The sequence below is a fragment of the Lissotriton vulgaris genome, chromosome 6 (genome assembly GCF_964263255.1).
Source record: "Lissotriton vulgaris chromosome 6, aLisVul1.2, whole genome shotgun sequence".
NCBI classification, from domain to species: Eukaryota; Metazoa; Chordata; class Amphibia; order Caudata; family Salamandridae; genus Lissotriton; species Lissotriton vulgaris.
Genome location: NC_141694.1, coordinates 499,695,399 through 499,722,262, shown reverse-complemented (window position 1 = coordinate 499,722,262; position 26,864 = coordinate 499,695,399). Strand labels below are relative to the sequence as shown.

Genomic DNA, 26,864 nt, shown 5'->3' with positions numbered 1-26,864 from the left:
ACGCCTCCGCCCGACTGATCGTCAATGTCCCCCGCCGCAGCCACATCACCCCCCACCTGAGACCTACACTGGCTCCCCGTCGACAAGAGGATCACCTTCAAGCTCCTCACCCACGCACACAAAACACTCCACAAAGCGGGACCAGCCTACCTGAACAGCAGACTCCGCTTCTACACCCCCACCCACCAGCGTCGCCCTCGCCGCTGTCCTCTGCAACCAACGAACGACCTCCGGCAGCAGGTCCTTCTCCTTCCTCGCCGCCAAGACCTAGAACACCCTCCCTACCCACCTACAGCAGGCCCACGACCTACTCAACTTCAGAAGACTCCTCAAGACCTGGCTCTTCAAGCAGTAGCAGCACCCCCCTCACCCCCCTCGCCTTGAGACCCTCATGGGTAAGTAGCGTGCTTTACAAGTACTCTGATTGATTGATTGATAGCATTTGCAATGCAATAGGTCTCACATTATTAAAGTTTGAGCTATTGGTGTTGCATCATTTAGCAATGCCAATAGCTCAAACTTTAATAATGCGAGACCTATTGCATTGCAAATGCTTGTTCCCTTTTCTCCCGGTACTTATGATGTATACTATTTATTTAACTGCCTTTGCTAAATGATCCCCAGTTGAGACATTATTGCACTGTTACACATGTTTTAATGAAAACCACATTCAAAGATTCACCTGCATTGTGCAGACTAGCCCATGGATCCTATCTAGTTACAGATGGTGCAAGCTTGAAAGACGCAGAGAGAAGCTTGTAGAGTGAATAGAACCTTGAGAACTGCATGCAGTTTTGCTAAATGTTAGATGTATTTCTGTTTTCAGACAACAGACATTTAGCATGCTCTCCAAGAGAGAGGACTGATTACTGTTTTCTGTTATTTCCATTTACCCTTCAAAGGTACCCCATATTAGATTGTCCTCTGTTTTATAAGATGCAATCCGACCTGCATATTATTTGATGCTTCTGCATAACTACTGCTAATTTTCTATGAAGCATTAACTTTCACTAAATTGTTCATTACTAAAATGTTCTCTATCTTTTTTGTGGGGCCCTAGTGTGCTACACGTACAAATCAACGTAATGTATTCGTTGCCTGGGCTGAGGTATGGAGTACCAAAATCCTTGGGCCATTTACACTGCTCTTGGTCCATTGAGAGAAGCACTTTGAAGCCTCTGCATTTGACACCAAAGAAATGCATTAACGATGCTTTGCATAGTGCTTGCATATACCCTTAAATTTTAAACTGGCGTGACCCTCTACAGTGAAATCATCATTGTCTAAAGCACAAAAATGAATAAACATAGTGTATGCACGAAGACATACACCACTCTCAGATGTACTTCATGATGTTATGCATTTTTTCATTCTTTGTGGCTGGGGCATATGAAGTACAACTGCTTAGTGGCATTTTATTTCCAAGACTATACCAGACTGATAGCTGAAAAAAGATTTGCGAAGCAGAAAGTGCTTATGTTACTAGTGGTAATCAACATTAGTTTTTTTTTCACTAACTGGTTCAAAATTGTATTTCATTCTCATTCATGATTATAATTTGTGGTGTCTGTGTGTAATTTTTTTCTTTGCTTAGTATTAAAATTCTTATAACAACGGGCTGATGCTGATAAGAAATGGCCATTGACATTGAATTGAACGTTTCAGATACACCTACGGAAAACCTGTGAAAGGAAATGCTGTGGTAACTCTGTTTCCTGAATCAGCCGAGCATTTGAGAAGTAACATCAAAAAAACATATAAGGTAAATTTTTCTCACTGTTTTCAGTACAAAAAAATGCTCTATAATGAGTATATTATTGCAGCTTTTTTCAAGTAAAATTCCAATTTTGTTAAGATTTAAACGAGAAGAAGCTATTTGGAGAGCAGGTGAGGGAGGATTCACTGAGATAATGCAGATTCAACAATTATAGTAGTCATTTGCTAGCTTTCAGTGAGACCCTACTGTATTCTGGTTTATTCCAGTCACATAGATATCACAATATTTTCATGCTATGAGGCAACTTCGTCTTAATTCTCCTCTGCAATTGGGAAGTAAGAATGCATATTCAAAAAACCTATCATTAGAGGGAAATAGTGACTAGAAATGTATTTATATTTTAATGTAAGAATGGTGTTACCGAATTCTTTCATATGCATCTTTTTTGCGATATATTTGGCATTTTGTGGCACTTTATATACTTGAATGTATAGGTATTGAATGTTTTTCAATATTTTGGGGCTCTTTTATTTAGATAGACCACATAACTGCCCTATAACTTAAAGCACCTCTGTACATATCCATGCCCCAGGAAGTTATCATAACATTGACCTTTTGAAATAGCTACGGTTACCCACTGTACCACACCTTATGGAAATAAAATATTGTGATATCCTGTACTCTTAAATATGCTGTTTGACCCACTTGAAAGTAATTGATAGGAAAAACGTTTTTTACAGTTGGCTATTGCATTCATTATTTATTTCCTCAAAAGCTATTCATTGTTTTTAACAGTGGTCGACTCTGAATATAGATTCTCTTTAGTCTTAGTTGCTTTTTTGTATGACAAAGTTCATGCAAAATAGGAAGCAGCAAAACAGGTCTGTGTTATGCTTCATATATTTTTGGAACTCTGAGTCACCATTATTTATAATTCCTCCACTTCTTAATGAATGGTAGGGTCACTGTGCCAGACAGTATTGTATTGCTGGAGCGACGTTACAAGGGGGAATCACTATCTCCCAGACAATGAAAAGGAACATTTCACCTGGAGCTACACAGGAATGTAGGTCTCTGCTGGTTGAGGGCGATCATGGGTGGAGACTTCTGTAGCCCCCTCGCCAAGAGAGGATTTAGTCCCATGAAGCTCCCTTGGAAATATATAGGTTTCAAGGAAATGCAATAATTCCCACTCCATTCTTGGTTGATCAGCAAAATTCTACAACAATGTGGAAGATCACTGCCCTGATAATACGGTCACCATAACACCATATTGATTTTCTCCCTACACAAATGAGAAGCTAGCCCACCATTGGCAGTCCTCACTCCTCACTGCTTAGATTTCTATAATTGGGCACACACTCCCGCCATAAAGAAGGTATATGACCCTTTGGCAATTTATATAGTGGGGGCATCAAATCTCCAACGATATTTCTGGTTTTAAGATCATTCCTCTGTAAATTTGATCTCATTAGGCATAAAGAAGATGATTCTAGTGCGTTCCCAGTTTCTCTAGTTCCTCTAGTTCGTTCCTCTGCCTAAAGCATTATAGCTACCTGCACCTGAATTGAGAAAGAGTATCTTCCGTTGTACACAGCACTGCAATTTAAGAACTATTACTGTTGTGGAAACAAAATGTGATATCTGCTTCAAGTTCATGGGACAAATTATATTCTGCCGAATATCTGTAGACCTCACTTGTAGCCTTTTTAACATATGTGACCCTGAGTGGTGCAACAGGACCAATGGCAAAATAAATGTTACTCCCAATGCAGTTTAGAATGTTCTTTATGGCCGTTGCATGTGCTTATTCCAATGTTCTATAGGTAGAGGCTATTGCAAAGCTACGGTGATAGGCAAAAATCCATATTCACATGTGTAAACATTTGGTATACCAAATGCTGGCCTGTTGAAATAGTTTATTTATATTAACGAATAGTATTTTTTACACAAAGAGAACTAAAACAAAACTTTTTATTTGTTCTAGATAAACGGATCCACAAAGTTCTCCTTTGGCACTGCAGAGATAAATGAATTAATCAATTTTTATAAAGAGAGGCGTGGTGTCAGCTTTTCTACGATGTATTTGGATATTGTAGCTGTGGTAACTGAAACACTTACAGGTATTTTCTATGAAATATTACACTTCTTTTGTTTTGAGCAGTGGATGTGCAAGGTATCAAAAATTAGAAAAATCTAGTGTGGCTATACAATATTTGAAGCATGCCACACAATTAGTGATGTAGAGAATTACACAAATCTGTTTTGCCCAAAATGTGAGTTAATTGCATACATTCCCTTCGTTTTGGAAAAGGTTTTAAAAAATGTGAGCAAGTAGGGATTACAATTACAAATGAAGTTTTGCAGGTTAACAATTTTCAAAGTAAAAACTTCCAAAGAAGCCAATTAAGCCATGACGTATACTCCTCTAAAAGATGGGATTGATGGCTTGTGCTATAATTATTTTGTTACTTTTAACAGTAGTGATTATTTAGTAAACAGTTACAATTATGTTCGTGGGTTTTGCCAACCATTATACATAATCAATGTAAGTGAACCAAAGCATAGGAAAGAGTGTAGAGTACTTCATTCAAGACCCTCATCCGTGTATTTGACCTCACAGTGACAGGTTTTTCTACTTAGGGTGATTTAGTGGGTAACATCCTCATTGCTCTTCTTAATGGCAATGCTCTCATCTGGAGATATAACTTGCTCATAACAAGTCAGCCTACTGTTTGTCATGTGCTGAGTTCTCGTTCAGGTCAACTGACTCTCCACTGAGTGTGTGACTTATACAATTAAAGTATGACCCATCACTATTCCTTTAAGTTTGTTTAATGGTAGCACAAACAATTGCAAATGATTTCAAACAACCTAGAAGTCTTCCAACTTCGGGATCCAATACTGCTGATAAGATTGCCACTGGTCACATCAACCGCCATGCTTCTAGGTAAGAAATGAAAGTGCAATCCACCACTTTCATGAAAGAATAGGAAGAAAGTTAGATTATAGTCTTGCATTCCAAGCGCTGGTGCCTAACAATTACTTTCTCTCAATTCTTTGAATGCTTGACTTGCATATTAGGTTATTAGGATGTGGCATATAGTTAGTGTGTTTAAATACTCCTTGCCACATAAACAGATTGTGTCAATGGCAATGGCCGTGGCAGAGCAAGTGAGTAAGTTAGTACCATGGGCAAACAGCACAGGGTGTGTGGGAATAATGTCAGACAGTGAGAGGCCAAAACACATGGACAGGTAAAGAACTTGCGGCATGTGGACAGAGAGTGATGAGCTTGCGAAACAATAACATGTTGCATGAGGATCCCGTGGATTTTGTAAAGGCAGCCAAGTGAGATGCGGGCAGTATTTGCCTGGGGCACTATAATGCTCCTGAGTACAATGGCATACTTTGAAGTATTTGAATACTTCATTAATGTTCCTACAAAACCACATGTAAAGCCAAAGGTCAATTTGTTTACAAAATTGGAGTGTAAAGTGCATTGTTGGGCACTACTTTTTAAAATAATTTCTTTTTAGAATATTCTACTATTTCGACATTTATTGGCAAGTCTGCGTGAAATTAAGATGATCTTTAAGAAACCCTTGGCTTATAATACATAGTGTTATACATATTTATGTCACCACGCTAAATTTGGCTGTACCTGAATAGATATGAATGCTACTGAATTGAATTTTGTGAATTGATAGGTTTGTATAGCATGATTAAAAATCCAGCTGGAACGCCTTCTTCTGAATCTTACTCAGTGTTCCACTTTCAGCTACGGTCCTAATTGAAAGTTGTGCAAAACGCTATTCCTGTACGGCAGTGGTTCCCAAACTGTCGGTCCACGACTACTTAGAAAATGAAATAATATTAGCAGATTAATAAAGTTTATTTAAATTAAGAAGGTAAATTTACAATAGAATTTTTTTTAATGTACTGTAAATGTGAAGGAATTTAAAATTGGAGACTAAAAATTTAATTTGTATCCTCAGATTGATTTGTCGGAGCAGTGCAAGTACATCAAACAGAATAGATTATTGATGCTTGGCCTCAATTGAATTTAGAAAAGCTCCAACCTTCATGTTAAAATAAATTGTGATTTATTTATTTATTTTTTATTTATGTGTTTGTCAATTAAATAAAATGTGCCTGGACACAGCGATGGGACACTCCTAAGTAGCCGTGCTCATTAGAAATCACTGGAACATAATATTTGTATATTTGTTTGAATGTTTTTCAGTACTTTTGTGTATTGTTTTGCGGTTCAAATCAATGCTTAGGCTGGGGCATTCGGCTAGCACTCATGACTCAATGAGGGGTCCTCGATTCCAATAATGATTCAAGGGGGGGTCCCCGGGTTCCAGTAAAGATTACTTCCCAGAAGTCAAAAGGTTGAGAACCACTACTGTATAGAATCTTGCTTCACTTAGAAGCAGGAAGACCAGGCACATTGTTTCTGTTCAGGACTCCAGTATATTGTTTGGCAACCTACCTGCTTAAATAAACACCAAAAAAATAGAACATGCATGTAATCTGATGTAAAATCTTTGCCACATGTCGTTTTTAAAACTTTTCTTAACTTTTTTTTACGTTATCTGATTTGTCGAAACAGGAATTTCGCAGAATACAAGTAGCCAAATCATGTTTACTGAGCACGATTACATCATTGAATTTTCTGACTATCCAGCAGTGCTGAAACCCTCGCTAAACTTCACAACCAAGGTAAGACTGTTTTACATTCTGTTCAGCAAAGGCCATATTGGTTGTGCTCAATTAATTGTCAGGGGAACTTCTCTGACCTTGCAAAAACACTGTGCACTTTGCACTATATTGAAAACTTACTTTGCTTTATAGATGTACATTGTCTTAAGTGCTACGTAGTGCCTGAGCAGGCTATTTCGTATCATGGCCTCTCGCCTGATTGGTCGCATGCCCTCCTATCCTGCCTTCAGTCCATGCTGGCTGCTAGAAAGAACAACAAAAAAACAAAACAGGTGTGTGGAGGGTCAAGGGGATATTTAATGACCTTTCTGCTCATACCCCTTACTACAATACATAACCATACAACAATAGCAGACAAGGTCTGGAAAATGGTGTGTAGCTATACTAGCCAGGGTGCAGTACCAGGATACGTAGAATAAAACATGATGGTGAAGATCACTGACTATATGAATCCCATCAGACCACCTTTGTGGTGGAGTTTGCGTCATGTGGGATGTTTACTGATCATTCCAAGACGCAACCGACCTTATAGTGCCGATGCAGAAATGGATGTCAGGAGGATAGTCGTGATAATCATCATAGGGTGATATTTGACTAAAGTGCAGTGCCTAGAAAAAAGTAGTGAAAGATAAAATCGACTACATAGGCGTTGTAAAATATTCAAAACGCACTCAATGTGTCAGAGATTAAAAACACGCCGGGTAACAAGATTACCCTATGGCGCTGTGAAGAACGGTCGACATGTTTCAGCTATAGGGGCTTTCCCCCAGCTTTCTTCAGGACCATAAAGAAAGGCTACTACAACCCAGAGTGAGATGTTAAATCAAAACCTAAATATGTACTACAAAATAGGTACATATCTACCAGGAACCATCACAGTCGAATGTCCACTGGAAGAAAAGGAGATCGTCTTCTTCCTAGAAAATAGAGTTTGATTTACATCAACATCATGTATCAAGTACGCATCCAAATACATACACACAAGCCGCACAGGCAAAACACACTTGCAAGAATAATTGACATTCTGCATATTTAGAAGAAAGCTTAATAGCTCAAACAACATGAGGCATTTCCGCATGATGCTACTCACCCAGCTTTATGTGGGTGAAGACCTCACCTCACCCGGCAACCGCTCGGGAGTGTGAGACCCCGCTCTATAGTGTAGATAAAAGGAAACAATGAGTGACAACCCTATAGTTTCCAAGCCAATCGCTCTACACAGAAACCCAACATACGTGTGAAAGTGACCCTACTGCTAAAACCCCACAGACCTTACTTTGATGTGCATTTTCATATGCAATGGACCCAACTAATGCAATACCCCTACTACCGTCGGGCACAAGGACATACTCATGTTCAACTAAGTGGGTAATTACAGTGGGTTATAGCGCATATATACCTATAAGGCACAATATGTGATTATGTGTGACTTAGAACTAGTAATTGAAGATTACCATGATCCAGAATACAGCATTTGCCCAACGACCTTAAACTTCAAAGCCCTTGGTAATGACCTGAAGATTCTTAGGCTTAACAGGCCGTCATACCTAGACAACCCAGAGTTCCTCAACTAACAAGCCTCCATAGTGCGAGATAACTGTTCCTACTCTAAAAACACATTGACTACAGTGAGACAAACAGAGGACTGACCTGTCCGTCGGTGACTCGGATAGTGACCCGAGCGGGAATGGAGGTGTCGGGGAGGCCATTACTCGCACTTATATAGCTCCCATTCATTAGAAGAAGTGGCCACTATCGCCATTGGCAAACCGCAAACTGCAGCGTTAACGGAGAGACACTACTCTAATGCGCATGCGCCTTAGCGCGATCCAGGTAGAAAGCGTCAGTGTGTGCAAAGGGACACTGCTCTTGCCAGCATGCGCCATGACGTTAGGCTGTCAGACAATAGCGTGTGATTCGTTATTGTCTATGTGCTAGTTAAAGCAAAGCCTGACACTCAATTCGGACATTAATCTCTAGGGTGTAAGTAGATTGCACGAGCCCCACGCGCAAAAGTAGCGCTTTTCATACTCGAAGAGCTCGTAGTGAATGGTTGCTCAGGTAAAGAGAGCACCCTAAAACTTCGTATATGCCTGCAGGTAGAGCCATATGTGAATGTCCTACGCCTAATGTTTGTTTAAATAGGAAAGGGTGACGCTGGGGTCTCTCGAGTGGAAACCTTATGGGATGGAGGAATTCTAACCCCACTTCTTGAAAAAGCGCTACTTTTGCGCGTGGGGCTCGTGCAATCTACTTACACCCTAGAGATTAATGTCCGAATTGAGTGTCAGGCTTTGCTTTAACTAGCACATAGACAATAACGAATCACACGCTATTGTCTGACAGCCTAACGTCACGGCGCATGCTGGCAAGAGCAGTGTCCCTTTGCACACACTGACGCTTTCTACCTGGATCGCGCTAAGGCGCATGCGCATTAGAGTAGTGTCTCTCCGTTAACGCTGCAGTTTGCGGTTTGCCAATGGCGATAGTGGCCACTTCTTCTAATGAATGGGAGCTATATAAGTGCGAGTAATGGCCTCCCCGACACCTCCATTCCCGCTCGGGTCACTATCCGAGTCACCGACGGACAGGTCAGTCCTCTGTTTGTCTCACTGTAGTCAATGTGTTTTTAGAGTAGGAACAGTTATCTCGCACTATGGAGGCTTGTTAGTTGAGGAACTCTGGGTTGTCTAGGTATGACGGCCTGTTAAGCCTAAGAATCTTCAGGTCATTACCAAGGGCTTTGAAGTTTAAGGTCGTTGGGCAAATGCTGTATTCTGGATCATGGTAATCTTCAATTACTAGTTCTAAGTCACACATAATCACATATTGTGCCTTATAGGTATATATGCGCTATAACCCACTGTAATTACCCACTTAGTTGAACATGAGTATGTCCTTGTGCCCGACGGTAGTAGGGGTATTGCATTAGTTGGGTCCATTGCATATGAAATCGCACATCAAAGTAAGGTCTGTGGGGTTTTAGCAGTAGGGTCACTTTCACACGTATGTTGGGTTTCTGTGTAGAGCGATTGGCTTGGAAACTATAGGGTTGTCACTCATTGTTTCCTTTTATCTACACTATAGAGCGGGGTCTCACACTCCCGAGCGGTTGCCGGGTGAGGTGAGGTCTTCACCCACATAAAGCTGGGTGAGTAGCATCATGCGGAAATGCCTCATGTTGTTTGAGCTATTAAGCTTTCTTCTAAATATGCAGAATGTCAATTATTCTTGCAAGTGTGTTTTGCCTGTGCGGCTTGTGTGTATGTATTTGGATGCGTACTTGATACATGATGTTGATGTAAATCAAACTCTATTTTCTAGGAAGAAGACGATCTCCTTTTCTTCCAGTGGACATTCGACTGTGATGGTTCCTGGTAGATATGTACCTATTTTGTAGTACATATTTAGGTTTTGATTTAACATCTCACTCTGGGTTGTAGTAGCCTTTCTTTATGGTCCTGAAGAAAGCTGGGGGAAAGCCCCTATAGCTGAAACATGTCGACCGTTCTTCACAGCGCCATAGGGTAATCTTGTTACCCGGCGTGTTTTTAATCTCTGACACATTGAGTGCGTTTTGAATATTTTACAACGCCTATGTAGTCGATTTTATCTTTCACTACTTTTTTCTAGGCACTGCACTTTAGTCAAATATCACCCTATGATGATTATCACGACTATCCTCCTGACATCCATTTCTGCATCAGCACTATAAGGTCGGTTGCGTCTTGGAATGATCAGTAAACATCCCACATGACGCAAACTCCACCACAAAGGTGGTCTGATGGGATTCATATAGTCAGTGATCTTCACCATCATGTTTTATTCTACGTATCCTGGTACTGCACCCTGGCTAGTATAGCTACACACCATTTTCCAGACCTTGTCTGCTCTTGTTGTATGGTTATGTATTGTAGAAAGAACAACAAGCCAAGCTGAGCATCAATGCATGCTGACGGGGGACAGGCGTGGGTCATCGACTCTGCCGATGTTCATATGTAAATATATTTGTTATTAGTGCAGGGGGAGGAAGCTCCCAGCTGCTGATCCCCCATTGTATTCCGATTAATGCACTTCGTGATATTTCCAGCAACTCCAGATAAGAAAGTGTTCACCATCAGTTGGTGTCTCACTGCTGCTTTTTTTGACAATTGCTGGACACGTGTTTCCGGGTGATTGCCCTTCTTCAAGGATGCTTGAGATGTTGCTTGTATTTTATCGGGCAGTGCTACTGCAAAGTGCACAGGGGCGACACAAGGCTTGTCGGGCAAACCACTCCAGGAGGAGCCTTAACAGTGCAGGAGCAGGGAGCACACAGGTGGCATCTTAGCATAAGGTCCCCATTGCATTCCGGTCAATGCAGTTCGGGATAATTTCAGTGACACCGAAGTAAGGAGGTGTTCACCATAAATTGGCCAACCATTGCTAGTATTTCTTTGTAATGCTGGTCACATGTTTTTAGATGATTGCCTTTCTACAGCAGGCAGTAGCAGTCTCTTTAGGGGTGCCTCTAGCCCACAGTGGAAATGCCCCTTGGGTAAATCGGGCAGCCCTTCCCTGATTTAACTGAACACTTGCAGACATGTACCTCTCCCAACCATACCCTGCCGACATAACACAAACACCTTTGAATCCAATACGAATTTAGGGTAATAGGCCTCTATCTAGGGCTGCTGCGACTGCGCAATGAAAGGAATTAGCTACAAATGGGCAAAAGTGAAGATGAGCGAGCAGCACGTAGGTCTGGTGACCGACATGCATGTGCTGACACTTATCCTGTCATATCAGCCTGTCTCCAAATGTTCACCTACTCCTCATGCAGCAGAGTGAAAAAGGACACTCTAATTTTTTTAAATGCCTTTATTATCCACGTGTGTTGACAGCACACGTAGAAAAGTGTACCTCGGATTGAACTATTATTTATTCTCAAGGCACCACAGTGTGCAGAACAATCCAAACGTTAAATGAACAAAGAAAATCACGTTACCATTTTTCAATACAAAATCAGTGCTAAGTAAAAGAAGCAGCTGAACTGCAAAGGGGCTTTCTGGCTACTTGTGGGAAGGTTCCGGCCCCATAAAAGCACCAGACAAAAGTACAAGAGATGTCAGAAGCACAGACCTAGTCCAGGGTCCCTTGTTCTACGTTAGTGTCAGAGGGGCCAGCACCGGTGTTGTGATGGCACCAATGCACGCCACTTGTGGCTGTTTTACTACCAAAGAGAGGATACAGGAGCCATTTTGCTTGCTTCCAGTAGGGTCCATGATGGCACCCTTAACAACACTAATGCAAAGGGAGCCAGAGTTCTAAGACATGGAGGGTACAGGGCCCAACAGTTTTAAAGAATTAAGTGGAGGAGGGAGGCTTGAGGTGCCATCATCGTTAGTGCATCAGGTGTGGCAGTAAATAGACCAATGAGTGTTACAGGCCCAACAGACCCCACTGAAGCTAGCCGTTTGCTAACCCATGACATCCTTTATGTGCCAGTGACCTCCTCAAATGCAGGCATTAACGGTACAATGTTCAAGACAGAAACCAGAGGAATGCCGAACTTAGAGGTAACAGTGCATACTAGCTGATGGAGTGAACTTTGCCTCCCAGTGGCTGGATGTGCTGAATGAACCTGAAGCCCTTCAAGGCCCTACGTCAGTTGACTCAATACCCAACTCCCCCGTCTGTCCCTCCAATTATGAACAGCCTATTCCCCCTTCCTAATAGCAGTGTAATGGAAAAGAAGAGCTTAGTGTACGAGTAGGACAGCAATCCACAACAAATGGGTGTCCATAAGTAATCAATCTATGTGTAATTCCTCCCTACCTCAGAATTGACTGAACAAAAAAGCTACATCATCACGTCTATCCACATCAGTGTCTCCTAAAATAGATCATCCATCGCCTCTCTCTCTCACTCGATTTACCAACCCAGCCTGTCTCACCTCTAGAAAGTTCTATGCCACACCCACTTGTATAAAGACTTCTGATGTCCATCTATTTGACCTCTGAGTTTCGAAAGATTATCGCCACCGGAATTACACCATTTTGAAAATTTGTGCACTTTGATGTTGTGTGCTTTATGAACGGGAGCACTTTGGGGGCCAAGAGTCATCTCCTTGTCCACGCTGAAGGGGACCAGGGGCGCTTAGACCAATGCTCGACCTTCCTGCAGTCAGGGACTGCATGTCCCAGGAGGCCACGGCTGCCCTCACCTGTACCTGCTAGTGAGCCCCGCCTACCGACTTAGCTACTATATAATCAGTTACTTCCTCCGCTGCGCGGGAGCAGCCCTGGACAAGGGCGGGACCATCTGCGGCCGTCCGAGGCCGAACGAGGACGGGACGGGGCCCCTCTCTTTGACCCTTGCTACGGATCTCCCCAGAAAGGTCAGTGCCCTGAGATAAGTATGCCTTAAGTCACGAGGGTATGGCTGTAAATGGAGCAGGGAAGGGGCGGAAGTCAATTACAGGAAGTGTCGTGGGGACCATAGATCAGTTTCTAATTCGGGAATCGTCTGCCCTACAAAGGGAGATTGAACTTACGGAGAAAAGACTATCTATGGACCAAATTCTGGACAAGCGGTCTTCACTGGGACCAATAGCTACAGTCCTATCCCCAGCTCCTGATCCTACACTCCCACCGCCATTGTTACTACCGGTTGCACTGCAAGATTATAATACTTTGCCGGCTAGACTGGCGGGGGAGGCTAACAGCTCAAAAGAGGTAGTGGTGATGCTGCACAGCCCACCAGTGAATAGGGCCACGTCAGAGGCTGTCCTAGTAATACCCCCCAACATTTATGACTCAGTAGATCTGGCAAGTCCACCCAATTGGCCTTGGATACCAATCCAGGGGTGTCAAGTAAAGCACTGGACCAAGCCGCTAAAAGGAAGCGTGTGGGTGCTGCCCTAATAAACAAGAACACTAAAAGGCAAAAACGTTTTACCAAGGAGCCAGAACCTCCTCTGGCTGAGTTAGAGGGTCAGCACTTTGGAGTAGACAAGTCACTTATTGAAGTCGACGAAGCAACATCGCCATCAGAGAGAGGAGGGGACTTCTGGGCCAAAATGGAACGGATATTTATAGAGTCTTGTCTCCCGATCCACAAAAGACCGGACTCCATTGAGAAAAGACTGTCTTATCTTGAATCACTCTGTATACCGAAAACGGGAGGGACGGTTAGGGGCCCCATGGATATGGTCGGTAATGGTACAAGAACAGCAGGTACTCAAAATATAACTAATATACAACAAACTTAGGGGTCTAATTTAGAAAAACAAATTGTAATTCTATGGTCTTGTCATCATGTCAAATGTACGTGTGACAAGCAAAGTAAAGCTAACAGACCATATCACCAAAATGTGAGGCACCAGTAAACGCAAGTCACCCCTGGTTGAGGATTCCCATCAAAAGTCATGTATGAATCAATATTCTCATTTGGTAATCCTTATCGGGTATTGTGTCTCTTGATCATTGAGACCGCTAGCATACCCTGATGATCAGTTCGGGGTAGCGACCCACAATCACTAGGTACTACCACATGGTGTTGATACGATGGGAATGTGCAGTGCAAAAAATAATAAATGTGGTGGTTAAAAAAGGATTGGGAACTTAACAGAAACCAGTTTTATTAGACGTTAGCCCCTTCCTTATTAAAAACAAGAACAGTGTAACATAATCATCGCAGTCCACACAAATAGCTGCGAAGAGACCAACATGTTTCAGCCAAACCGGGAGGTTCCCCAGGCTTTCGTCAGGGTCTCTGTTCTTAATAAATGCTACTGCTTCTGAGTGAAGAAAGTGTGAAAATATTATACAAAAACACACGAGTGAAAAACCAATAAAGGATATATTATTCCTTCATCTGTGTCAATTCCTCTCATCGACATCTGGTGACTTAGTAATGTCTGTTGGGGACAAACGTACAAGTAAAACACAATCAGCTATCATGGTCTGTTGCAAGAGATACATAGATTCTCAGACATACACAGTTTAATTACTCACCCAGAATGTCCGGGGAGTGGACCTCACCTCTTCCTGGACCTGGCTCAGGATATGTGAGACCCCGCTCTACAAGAATAGAAACCGACTTCATAAATACAAAGAACAGAGGGATCAGTCATTGATCTGCTCTGGCCATGTACAAAATGCGAAGTCAAAAGGTCTTCTATGCAGGGAGTGTACTAACATCTACTAGCAGGTTTCCATTTTCCCTCCTCTCCCTGCCATTCTCAGCTATGGACTAAATTTACGCTTGCAATCATGTGGCTTAGTCAAAGATCACAAAGTACTCGAAATCAACCTTAGTATAAAATTGTTGTTAAGGGAAAGGTGGGGCTGCATCCTACCTGTCCGTCGTTGTCTCAGGCTCTGACTGAGTCAGGGGGAGGCACCGAATTTCCTTAGTTCCTTCCATATCACCAGTCAGGTCTGGAAGCTCCAACCAATCGGGACCTCAGGAGGAGGGGCTGTACCGAAGGGTAGGGACGACTGTTCCTATCAGTCGCATTGTCTCTCCTCAATTAACTGAAGTATGGGATTGATTAGTAAAAGGGGAGTCAAGTTTGTACCTTAGTCTGCACTCGGTAGGTACATAATGCCGAAATGGGCTCTGGCGCGTAGTCTCGCGAGATTGTCAAGAGGCGGACTACAAAATGATGTCACTTTCGGGACTCGTGTAGTTTATAGGGCAGCTTGCGCTGTGAGTAGCGATAATATTTGCTCATGAGTCCAGGACTCCACAGAACTGAAATCAGGGTTTACATTAATGACCCAGGGCTCAAATAAGTGTCATTGAACTGCATTCGGAATACTCGTAATACCGAATGAAGCTCAGGCGCGAAATCTCGCGGGACTATCAAAAAACGGACTACAGAGTGATGTCACAACGGGGACTTGTGTAGTCTCTGGTCCAGTTTTCGCTCTCAGTATCTAAGGTGTTTGCTCCGGGTACAGGAATGCACAGAACCCGGGCGATGTAAATGGACCAACAAATAAGAGGCGAGATTATGGGCTGATGAGAGGGCTATCAAATAGCGTGGTGTTGTTATGCCCAGTGGTTTATAAAGGGATGCAGTCATGACGATATCTCCCTGCAAGTCCTCACAAAATGTGTAGATAAATTATACCTCACGCCAAATTCGCAGAGCCTACATGGTCATCACACCAGTGGGTTCGAGTGGTTTGCGTGAATCTCAATAACTCTATTGGGCCCACTATCAGAAAAGCGTATGTGACTGTCCATTTATAGATTACTGGTTATAGTGAAATGTGTACCAATGCAAACACCACAATTGCTCAGCAGGTACAGAACAAATCTAATAAAGATAGTGACCCTCGCAGTTATCTTCATATATGTTCAAGATAGATTGAACCAGGGTATTTCGTCATTCAATCCATGTCTATCCGTGGCCAGTTTAAAAACCCACTTTTGTTCTCGCAGGAACAGAAATCTAGACACATCACTAACATGTGGTGGAATGAATGGTTTCTCCAGGACATGCCACTTAAAATCAGTTTCTGTATGGTTGTGTGTTATAAAAATTTTTGTGAGTTTCGAGATGTCTTTTTTACACCGAAAAGTGCTTCTGTGTTCCTGCATCCTCAGGCGCACCTTTCTCGTGGTCATTCCCACATAACGCTCATTGCATGTACACGTTATAAGGTAGATCAGGTTGGAACTATTACAGTTAGAAAACTGTCGCAGTTCCCAAGGCCGATCAGTGCCAATATCCACGCTAGTGGTTTTTGATGTCAGAGGGCACACAGAACATGCTCCACATGGGTGGTGACCCACCACAGGAGGCAGGTCCCACAGGGTGCCCACCTCTCTTCTGGGTGTGGCTCGGGGGCGAGTGTGTATCAGGCAGTCCCTTAGGTTTCTGGAGCGTTTGAAGGCAAAGAGTGGAAGATCAATTTTATCTTTGCCACTGTTCAGAATACGCCAGTGTTTTTTTATGATTTGCTGAACATGATTTGCCTTGGTGTTGAAGGTGGTCACTAATGTCAAGCGATCCAAAGGAGGTTTCTCTGGTCGAGGTTCAAGCAGTGCAGCTCGATGGTTATTGGCTGCACGTTTGTATGACCGCTGGACTAGTTTTTTAGGATAGTGTCTGGCGGTCAACTGCTTGGAGAGGTCGCCTGCATGGCGTTTGAAAGTTTCTGGGGTAGAACAATTCCGGCATACTCTGAGAAACTGTCCGAAGGGCAGATTATCCCTCAAGACTTGGGATGTTGACTTTCATACAATAGGAGGGAATTTCTAGCCATGGGCTTCCGATATAGTTCACTCTCTAAGCCTGTCTCGGTGCTATAGATCGAAAGATCCAGGGAAGGCAGTCTTTCTTCGCTCAGTTCTATAGTAAAGCGGAGGTAGTTATTCTGACTATTAAGCCATTGATGGAACATGAGGGCCGATTCACTGGTCCCTCTCCAAACCATAAGAATATCATCTATGTATCTTTTCCACCAAATTATAGATGGAAAGAAGGGGTTGGTGGGATGCAATACTATGGTTTGTTCGAACTTATGAACATATAGGTTCGCTAGGGAAGGGGCAAAAATACTGCCCATGCTGGTCCCGGAGATTTGATGGTATATCTGGTCCTCGTACATGAAGAAATTTTCTTTCATGGCTATGGTAGCTAGGGCCATAATGAAAGGCACAGGGGTGATTGAGTCAAGTTCCGTTTCCTCCAGGATGGATCTGATGGTAGCTAAAGTCGCATCCTGGGGAATGGAGGTGTATAAAGACTCTACATCGAGAGTGACTAAATAGTCAGTTTCTCGATCAAAGGCTATGTCAGGGATTACTCTCAGGACATCATTGGTGTCCTTGAGGTAGGTGGGCATTGCGTTTACCAAGGGTTTGAGGAAGTAGTCCGCAAACGCAGAGAGTGGTTCTAAAAGTGAACCCTGGCCAGATATTATGGGCCTGCCCGGTGGAGGTCTCTGTGGTTTGTGCACCTTCGGGAGGGTGTAGAAATAGGGCATAGTGGGATGTTTAGCTTGTAAAAATTGTGCCTCAAGAGCGGTTATCCAACCCTCAGCTAGGGCCTCTTCAACCAGGACTTGGATTTCACACGTCAATCTGGGAGTGGGATCAGTAGGTAAGAGTTGATACGCATTGTTGTTACTCAGCTGGCGGAGACACTCAGTCCTATATGTTTCCACATCTTGGACAACGGTGGAACCCCCTTTATCAGCGGGCTTCACAATTATAGTCCCATCTTGGGTCAGCGTTTTTAAAGCCTGTCTCTCAGCTGAGGTCAAATTGTTATAGCCAGATCTAGAACAGTATTGTAATTGTTCCATATCGTGTTTGACTGCCAATTTGAAGGTAAGGATTTGGGGTGGTATGGCATGTGCTGGAGGTCAAAAAGTAGATTTGGTCCTCAAGCCTGTGTTCGTATCTGTCTCTTGCTCTGATTCGTCACTAATCTTGTCCTTAAAGAAATAATGAAGCCTTAGTTTGCGGAAGAACTGTGCTAGTTCAATTTGAAGTGCAAATGGATCACCCTCATCTGTCGTCATGAATCCTAGGCCCTTATTCAGTACAGCTTCCTCAATGTCTGATAGAGTTCTTTGACTTAGGTTGACTACCAAGCTTTCTTCAGATGTGTTTCCTATTCCTGGGCACTCCTTCTCGTGTGACTCCGAGTTCCTGCGAACAACCTCAGGTCCAATGGGAGGACACTGCAGGCCCCCACGCACTTCAAATTGAACTAGCACAGTTCTTCCGCAAACTAAGGCTTCATTATTTCTTTAAGGACAAGATTAGTGACGAATCAGAGCAAGAGACAGATACGAACACACTACTTTTTTACCTCCAGCACATGCCATACCACCCCAAATCCTTACCTTCGAATTGGCAGTCAAACACGATATGGAACAATTACAATACTGTTCTAGATCTGGCTATAACAATTTGACCTCAGCTGAGAGACAGGCTTTAAAAACGCTGACCCAAGATGGGACTATAATTGTGAAGCCCGCTGATAAAGGGGGTTCCACCGTTGTCCAAGATGTGGAAACATATAGGACTGATTGTCTCCGCCAGCTGAGTAACAACAATGCGTATCAACTCTTACCTACTGATCCCACTCCCAGATTGACGTGTGAAATCCAAGTCCTGGTTGAAGAGGCCCTAGCTGAGGGTTGGATAACCGCTCTTGAGGCACAATTTTTACAAGCTAAACATCCCACTATGCCTTATTTCTACACCCTCCCGAAGGTGCACAAACCACAGAGACCTCCACCGGGCAGGCCCATAATATCTGGCCAGGGTTCACTTTTAGAACCACTCTCTGCGTTTGCGGACTACTTCCTCAAACCCTTGGTACACGCAATGCCCACCTACCTCAAGGACACCACTGATGTCCTGAGAGTAATCCCTGACATAGCCTTTGATCGAGAAACTGACTATTTAGGGCGGGATGTAGGTCGGTCGGTAACGGCCGAAAATCGGTATTTTCGGCCGTTACCGACCGAGATTCACAAAATGGTATGTAGGGCCACATATTTTACAGATTCGGTAAATTTACCGAATCGGTAAATACCGAATCTGTAAAATACCGAATCGGTATTTTTACCGATTCGGTAACAATGAGATGTAGGTGGGACTCTTCTGAGTCCCACAAGCCTTACAGAATCGGTATTTTACCATGAAGTACAACTTCATGGTAAAATACCGAATCCGGTGTGCATGCACATGTGTGCATGCACACCTGTGCCATATGACAGGCAGACCTGCCCTTAGGGCAGGTATGCCTGCCACATGGCCCCCGAATCTTTTTTGGGGGTGCTAGAGGGTGTCAAAGTGACACCCCCTGCACCCTTGTCAAAATCGGTATTTACCGATTCGGTAAATTCCGACCGGTAATGTCCCATTCATTCCTATGGGCTTCAAAGCCCATAGGAATGAATGGGGCATTACCGGTCGGTATTTACCGAATCGGTAAATACAGATATTTACCGATTCGGTAAAAGGAACATCTGGATGTTCCTACATATCCACCCCTTAGATTTACCGATTTTTAATTACCGAATCGGTAGAATTCGGTAATTAAAAATCGGTAAATCTATTTTACCTACATCTGGGCCTTAGTCACTCTCGATGTAGAGTCTTTATACACCTCCATTCCCCAGGATGCGACTTTAGATACCATCAGATCCATCCTGGAGGAAACGGAACTTGACTCAATCACCCCTGTGCCTTTCCTTATGGCCCTAGCTACCATAGCCATGAAAGAAAATTTCTTCATGTACGAGGACCAGATATACCATCAAATCTCCGGGACCAGCATGGGCAGTATTTTTGCCCCTTCCCTAGCGAACCTATATGTTCATAAGTTCGAACAAACCATAGTATTGCATCCCACCAACCCCTTCTTTCCATCTATAATTTGGTGGAAAAGATACATAGATGATATTCTTATGGTTTGGAGAGGGACCAGTGAATCGGCCCTTATGTTCCATCAATGGCTTAATAGTCAGAATAACTACCTCCGCTTTACTATAGAACTGAGCGAAGAAAGACTGCCTTTCCCGGATCTTTCGATCTATAGCACCGAGACAGGCTTAGAGAGTGAACTATATCGGAAGCCCATGGCTAGAAATTCCCTCCTATTGTATGAAAGTCAACATCCCAAGTCTTGAGGGATAATCTGCCCTTCGGACAGTTTCTCCGAGTACGCCGGAATTGTTCTACCCCAGAAACTTTCAAACGCCATGCAGGCGACCTCTCCAAGCAGTTGACCGCCAGACACTATCCTAAAAAACTAGTCCAGCGGTCATACAAACGTGCAGCCAATAACCATCGAGCTGCACTGCTTGAACCTCGACCAGAGAAACCTCCTTTGGATCACTTGACATTAGTGACCACCTTCAACACCAAGGCAAATCATGTTCAGCAAATCATAAAAAAACACTGGCGTATTCTGAACAGTGGCAAAGATAAAATTGATCTTCCACTCTTTGCCTTCAAACGCTCCAGAAACCTAAGGGACTGCCTGATACACACTTGCCCCCGAGCCACACCCAGAAGAGAGGTGGGCACCCTGTGGGACCTGCCTCCTGTGGTGGGTCACCACCCATGTGGAGCATGTTCTGTGTGCCCTCTGACATCAAAAACCACTAGCGTGGATATTGGCACTGATCAGCCTTGGGAACTGCGACAGTTTTCTAACTGTAATAGTTCCAACCTGATCTACCTTATAACGTGTACATGCAATGAGCGTTATGTGGGAATGACCACGAGAAAGGTGCGCCTGAGGATGCAGGAACACAGAAGCACTTTTCGGTGTAAAAAAGACATCTCGAAACTCACAAAACATTTTATAACACACAACCATACAGAAACTGATTTTAAGTGGCATGTCCTGGAGAAACCATTCATTCCACCACATGTTAGTGATGTGTCTAGATTTCTGTTCCTGCGAGAACAAAAGTGGGTTTTTAAACTGGGCACGGATAGACATGGATTGAATGACGAAATACCCTGGTTCAATCTATCTTGAACATATATGAAGATAACTGCGAGGGTCACTATCTTTATTAGATTTGTTCTGTACCTGCTGAGCAATTGTGGTGTTTGCATTGGTACACATTTCACTATAACCAGTAATCTATAAATGGACAGTCACATACGCTTTTCTGATAGTGGGCCCAATAGAGTTATTGAGATTCACGCAAACCACTCAAACCCACTGGTGTGATGACCATGTAGGCTCTGCGAATTTGGCGTGAGGTATAATTTATCTACACATTTTGTGAGGACTTGCAGGGAGATATCGTCATGACTGCATCCCTTTATAAACCACTGGGCATAACAACACCACGCTATTTGATAGCCCTCTCATCAGCCCATAATCTCGCCTCTTATTTGTTGGTCCATTTACATCGCCCGGGTTCTGTGCATTCTTGTACCCGGAGCAAACACCTTAGATACTGAGAGCGAAAACTGGACCAGAGACTACACAAGTCCCCGTTGTGACATCACTCTGTAGTCCGTTTTTTGATAGTCCCGCGAGATTTCGCGCCTGAGCTTCATTCGGTATTACGAGTATTCCGAATGCAGTTCAATGACACTTATTTGAGCCCTGGGTCATTAATGTAAACCCTGATTTCAGTTCTGTGGAGTCCTGGACTCATGAGCAAATATTATCGCTACTCAGAGCGCAAGCTGCCCTATAAACTACACGAGTCCCGAAAGTGACATCATTTTGTAGTCCGCCTCTTGACAATCTCGCGAGACTACGCGCCAGAGCCCATTTCGGCATTATGTACCTACCGAGTGCAGACTAAGGTACAAACTTGACTCCCCTTTTACTAATTAATCCCATACTTCAGTTAATTGAGGAGAGACAATGCGACTGATAGGAACAGTCGTCCCTACCCTTCGGTACAGCCCCTCCTCCTGAGGTCCCGATTGGTTGGAGCTTCCAGATCTGACTGGTGATATGGAAGGAACTAAGGAAATTCGGTGCCTCCCCCTGACTCAGTCAGAGCCTGAGACAACGACGGACAGGTAGGATGCAGCCCCACCTTTCCCTTAACAACAATTTTATACTAAGGTTGATTTCGAGTACTTTGTGATCTTTGACTAAGCCACATGATTGCAAGCGTAAATTTAGTCCATAGCTGAGAATGGCAGGGAGAGGAGGGAAAATGGAAACCTGCTAGTAGATGTTAGTTAACTCCCTGCATAGAAGACCTATTGACTTCGCATTTTGTACATGGCCAGAGCAGATCAATGACTGATCCCTCTGTTCTTTGTATTTATGAAGTCGGTTTCTATTCTTGTAGAGCGGGGTCTCACATATCCTGAGCCAGGTCCAGGAAGAGGTGAGGTCCACTCCCCGGACATTCTGGGTGAGTAATTAAACTGTGTATGTCTGAGAATCTATGTATCTCTTGCAACAGACCATGATAGCTGATTGTGTTTTACTTGTACGTTTGTCCCCAACAGACATTACTAAGTCACCAGATGTCGATGAGAGGAATTGACACAGATGAAGGAATAATATATCCTTTATTGGTTTTTCACTCGTGTGTTTTTGTATAATATTTTCACACTTTCTTCACTCAGAAGCAGTAGCATTTATTAAGAACAGAGACCCTGACGAAAGCCTGGGGAACCTCCCGGTTTGGCTGAAACATGTTGGTCTCTTCGCAGCTATTTGTGTGGACTGCGATGATTATGTTACACTGTTCTTGTTTTTAATAAGGAAGGGGCTAACGTCTATTAAAACTGGTTTTTGTTAAGTTCCCTATCCTTTTTTAACCACCACATTTATTATTTTTTGCACTGCACATTCCCATCGTATCAACACCATGTGGTAGTACCTAGTGATTGTGGGTCGCTACCCCGAACTGATCATCAGGGTATGCTAGCGGTCTCAATGATCAAGAGACACAATACCCGATAAGGATTACCAAATGAGAATATTGATTCATACATGACTTTTGATGGGAATCCTCAACCAGGGGTGACTTGCGTTTACTGGTGCCTCACATTTTGGTGATATGGTCTGTTAGCTTTACTTTGGTTGTCACACGTACATTTGACATGATGACAAGACCATAGAATTACAATTTGTTTTTCTAAATTAGACCCCTAAGTTTGTTGTATATTAATCTGGTTTCAGCGGGGGATAATACTTAGGCTTGGTCTCAAAATATCCCTCTAGCCCTACAACAGTGTTTTGTTTTTTCCTTTCACTCAAAATATAACCCCAGTGGCTACAACCATAGAGAGTGTGCCATCTGCCCAAAGTGTCATAGTAGATATGCATCAATCTACCCAGCTAGCAACAGTACCACAAAGTCCCCTAGTTAACACAAGGAATATGGGGGGTAGTGGGGCGACAGGAGGCAGCAACCATGGCCAAGGTCACAAACAGGCATTGAATCCGGTCAAGGGGGCTGGACCTCTGGGTCCTGGCAGGCAGAATTGCCCCGCCTAGCCTTGCCCCCGGAGTCAGTCCCCTCTGTAGTGGTTCTTGTGGGGGTACCCTCACTGAGCCCGGGAAAGGTCGAGAATTGCAGGGACCTAAAAAATAAATGCATTTACTGGTTGAACCACTATAGACCACTGCCGATTGGGGGAACTAGTGAACTCCTATTTGCTAGACAAGTAGTTTGGGTGGGCGCCAGAGAGGAGAACATAGAAGGGCACTGCATTGTGATAAATTTTAGGAATAGCTGGACAGTCAGGTATATTTGCAACTCGGAGTCTGGTAGTCCAGATATGCCTATTAGAACATTGCCACTAACTTATTTCTACCCGGGTACATACAGCAATAACCGTTCTGAGCCTAAGTGGGAGGGGAAAAACTGGACGGGTGTTGACTACCAGGAAGGCAGCTGTATCCCAGGTAACATTAATAGGAACGGCCCTTTAAATAGCCCAATGCCACTTGACATGTTTTACCACCATAACAGATACAGTAACCTGGAAGCGGTAGACTGACTAATGGAACCAAGGAAGCCACCTTGCTACAAATCCGAATGTAAGAATTTGCAGGCAGCAAAAGCTATCTTTAGTGAAATGAAGCACCTCCTTTTTGTGTCAGGAACTGTGGCAGTGGAAGGCATGGTGGGGGATAGAAAAAGTCATACCAGAAGTAATTCATTGAGTGGGATAGGATGCGATATGGAAAGCGGATGTATTAAGGCTAGAGATACAGGGAGAATTGGAGACCGCTCCGTGAGCGAAAGGGAGGGATCGACACAGCCAGGTGAGTGTCTTTCTAGATCATCGGACCATGGTGTAAATAGAAGCCCAAAACAAAAGACAGAATATGGGAGTGTCAAAATACTTTCCTGGAATGTTGCAGGCCTGAAAAAGAAACTGACATCAGAAGATTGGGGTCTGTTCATGGATAAACACGATATCTGCCTTATGCAGGAGACTTGGGCCCTGGACGATTATCAGCGGAGTGGGTTTGCAACATTCAATGTCCCTGCAATAAAAGGGGGTATAAGCAGACAGTCAGGAGGGCTTAGTATGTGGGTAGCCACTCACCTGGGCGTTAAGGCGAAACTGGTGTCAGTTAACTCCCCAGACATCTCCGGACACATGCATCATTGTCAATTGCATTCGCAAACAGTGCAAATCGCAATTTTCGGCCGTTTGCGAATGCAATTGACAAAATTGGGATGCATCATGTTTTTCGCAATTTTAGAAATCCCAATCACGTTGCGATTTCTAAAATTGCGATTGCATTTAAGAAATCGCAATTTGAGATTTCTTAAATGCAATGCATGAACATTTTAAATTTGCGAATTCGCAAATAGGGAGAGGTAAATTACCGTGGAGTTGACCTTCATGGTAATTTGTGAAAACTTCCAAAAATGCACAAAAGTGCATTTTTGAAAGTTTCATTTTACAAACACACATGCCCTTGGAGCATTTGTATGTGAAAAATGCACTTAAAGTTATATTTCATGGGTGCAGGGGGGGTCCTTTGAACCCCCCCCGCACCCTTGAAATTGCATTTTCAATTTGCTAATCGCAAATTGCTAATCGCAAATTGAAAATGACTTCCCATTCATTCCTACGGGCCTCTAGGCCCATAGGAATCAATGGGAAGGGATTCCTTAATTGCGATTCGCAAATTGTGAATCGCAATTATGGAAATTTAAGAAATCGCAAAAAAAATTGCGATTTCTTGGTGCATAGCCGTTTGTGATTTCTTAATTGCGATTCCTTAATTTTCGCAATTAAGGAATCGCAAATGGCAACAATGATGCATGTGGCCACTTATGTTTTTTGCTAACCCCTCAGTAACCCAAGTGTGGAGGACCCTGATGAAGGAAACCAATATTGGAATATACTGGAACCATCAATTCCTATAGTAAAAGCATGGACACCTTTGGTACTCCAAATTACGTCCCTTACACAGGCACTATCAATAAGACCCTGTAATGGCCGATTAAAATCCGATAGGCCTGGTAATGTGACGTTTAACAGAGTTGGCCAATCTTCGATCATCGATTACATTTTGATCAAATCTAGATCGTGGGACAAGGTCCAGGACTTTAAGATCCATTTTCAGTCGGATAGCGACCATAATGCCCTGGTAATGTCCCTGAAGCCAGGGAGCTGGGGACTGAGAAACAGTATGCCAGAGCTTAATCCCCCTTCACAGCCTCTCCTCCTGCACAACAACAGGAGGAGAGTAAAATGGCCATCTATCATGGGCTCTTCTGAACGGCAATCCCAAATCTACCTTCAAGTGTTGCCCCTCCTTAGTGATATGGCAGAGGTGGCCTCTGAGGGGGCAGTTGTTGGGAAAAATAGTAGACCCATCGAAATTCACAAACAGCTAGCCTAAATAATGTTGGAGGTCTTTTTCCCACCCCAGACAATCAGGGATAAAGTGGCCAAGAGTCACCCATGTTATACTGCTGAATGCCGCAAGCTGAAAGGAGAGTTGATTAATGCCATTAAAGAAAAAGGCAAACTACGCATTAAGGCCCTAAGGGTGCTGTATAAGCAGGTTATAGAAAGGGAAAGAAAGTGCTGGGAGGTGGAACAATGGAGATTTGAGGGAGACACTACAAAGCAGAGACCTCAAATCTTTCTGGGCAATTGTCAGTAATGAGGGCAGGGATGAGAGGAACGCTATAAGTACAAATATAGCCCCAATAGTATGGGAAGAACACTTTGGCGGTCTCTACGCTAGGCAAAGCAATGATGATTCCGATTTGTAGACCCTGACCCTCCTCCATAAGCACCAACTAGGGGGGCTCCGGAGATTTTTACTCTGGAAGTAGAGACTACCATCAACAAGCTACTACCCAACAAAGCCCTGGGGCTTGATAAAATCCCCGGGGACTTGTTTCGGTCAGAACCTAAAATATGGGCCCCATACCTCTGTGTCCTGTTCAATACAATACTATCGGGCACAGACCCACCCGAGACATGGAGGGGTTCTGAGATAGTTTCCATTTTCAAAAAAGGCTGTCCCCTTCAACCCTCAAACTGCAGGCCTATCAGCCTTATAGATATCCCACAGAAGGTGTTTGGGAGGATACTCCTGGATAGGATCCAGCTATGGGAAGTATAAATAGAATAGTGCCAATATTACTTGAAGAGGACTACCATCCACTTCAGTTAATAATCCACTTTCTGTAAAGAGCACAGGACGTTTTTTACACAAAAGGTCAGTCATAGTCTTAGTATGCTATCTGAACCTGGATAGAATGCATATTTCTTCACTACCTGCTTAACTAAATCTAGATTGAACAAATGATGCAGGAAATTATTATACATTTAAAGTGTGGTTATAAAATGTTTGTGCGGCTATTAATTCTTGTAAATAAAAAAAAGATATCTACATTCTTGCAAGTATAAGAATAATTGACAACCACCTCGAATTTGAGTCATAGGACCTGGATTTTCCTATTCAATCATTCGCATG

The 26,864-nt window shown here is 43.4% G+C and overlaps 1 protein-coding gene across 1 annotated transcript in view; it reads left to right on the top strand.

The window, feature by feature from the left end:
- Nucleotides 1-26,864, top strand: part of LOC147707490 (CD109 antigen-like) — a 911,073-nt gene that overhangs the window by 331,941 nt on the left and 552,268 nt on the right. The window contains exons 8-10 of the mRNA XM_086926507.1: nucleotides 1,666-1,762; nucleotides 3,705-3,840; nucleotides 6,336-6,445. Coding sequence (XP_086782633.1) covers nucleotides 1,666-1,762; nucleotides 3,705-3,840; nucleotides 6,336-6,445 — 343 coding nt within the window. The remainder of the gene's footprint in view (nucleotides 1-1,665; nucleotides 1,763-3,704; nucleotides 3,841-6,335; nucleotides 6,446-26,864) is intronic.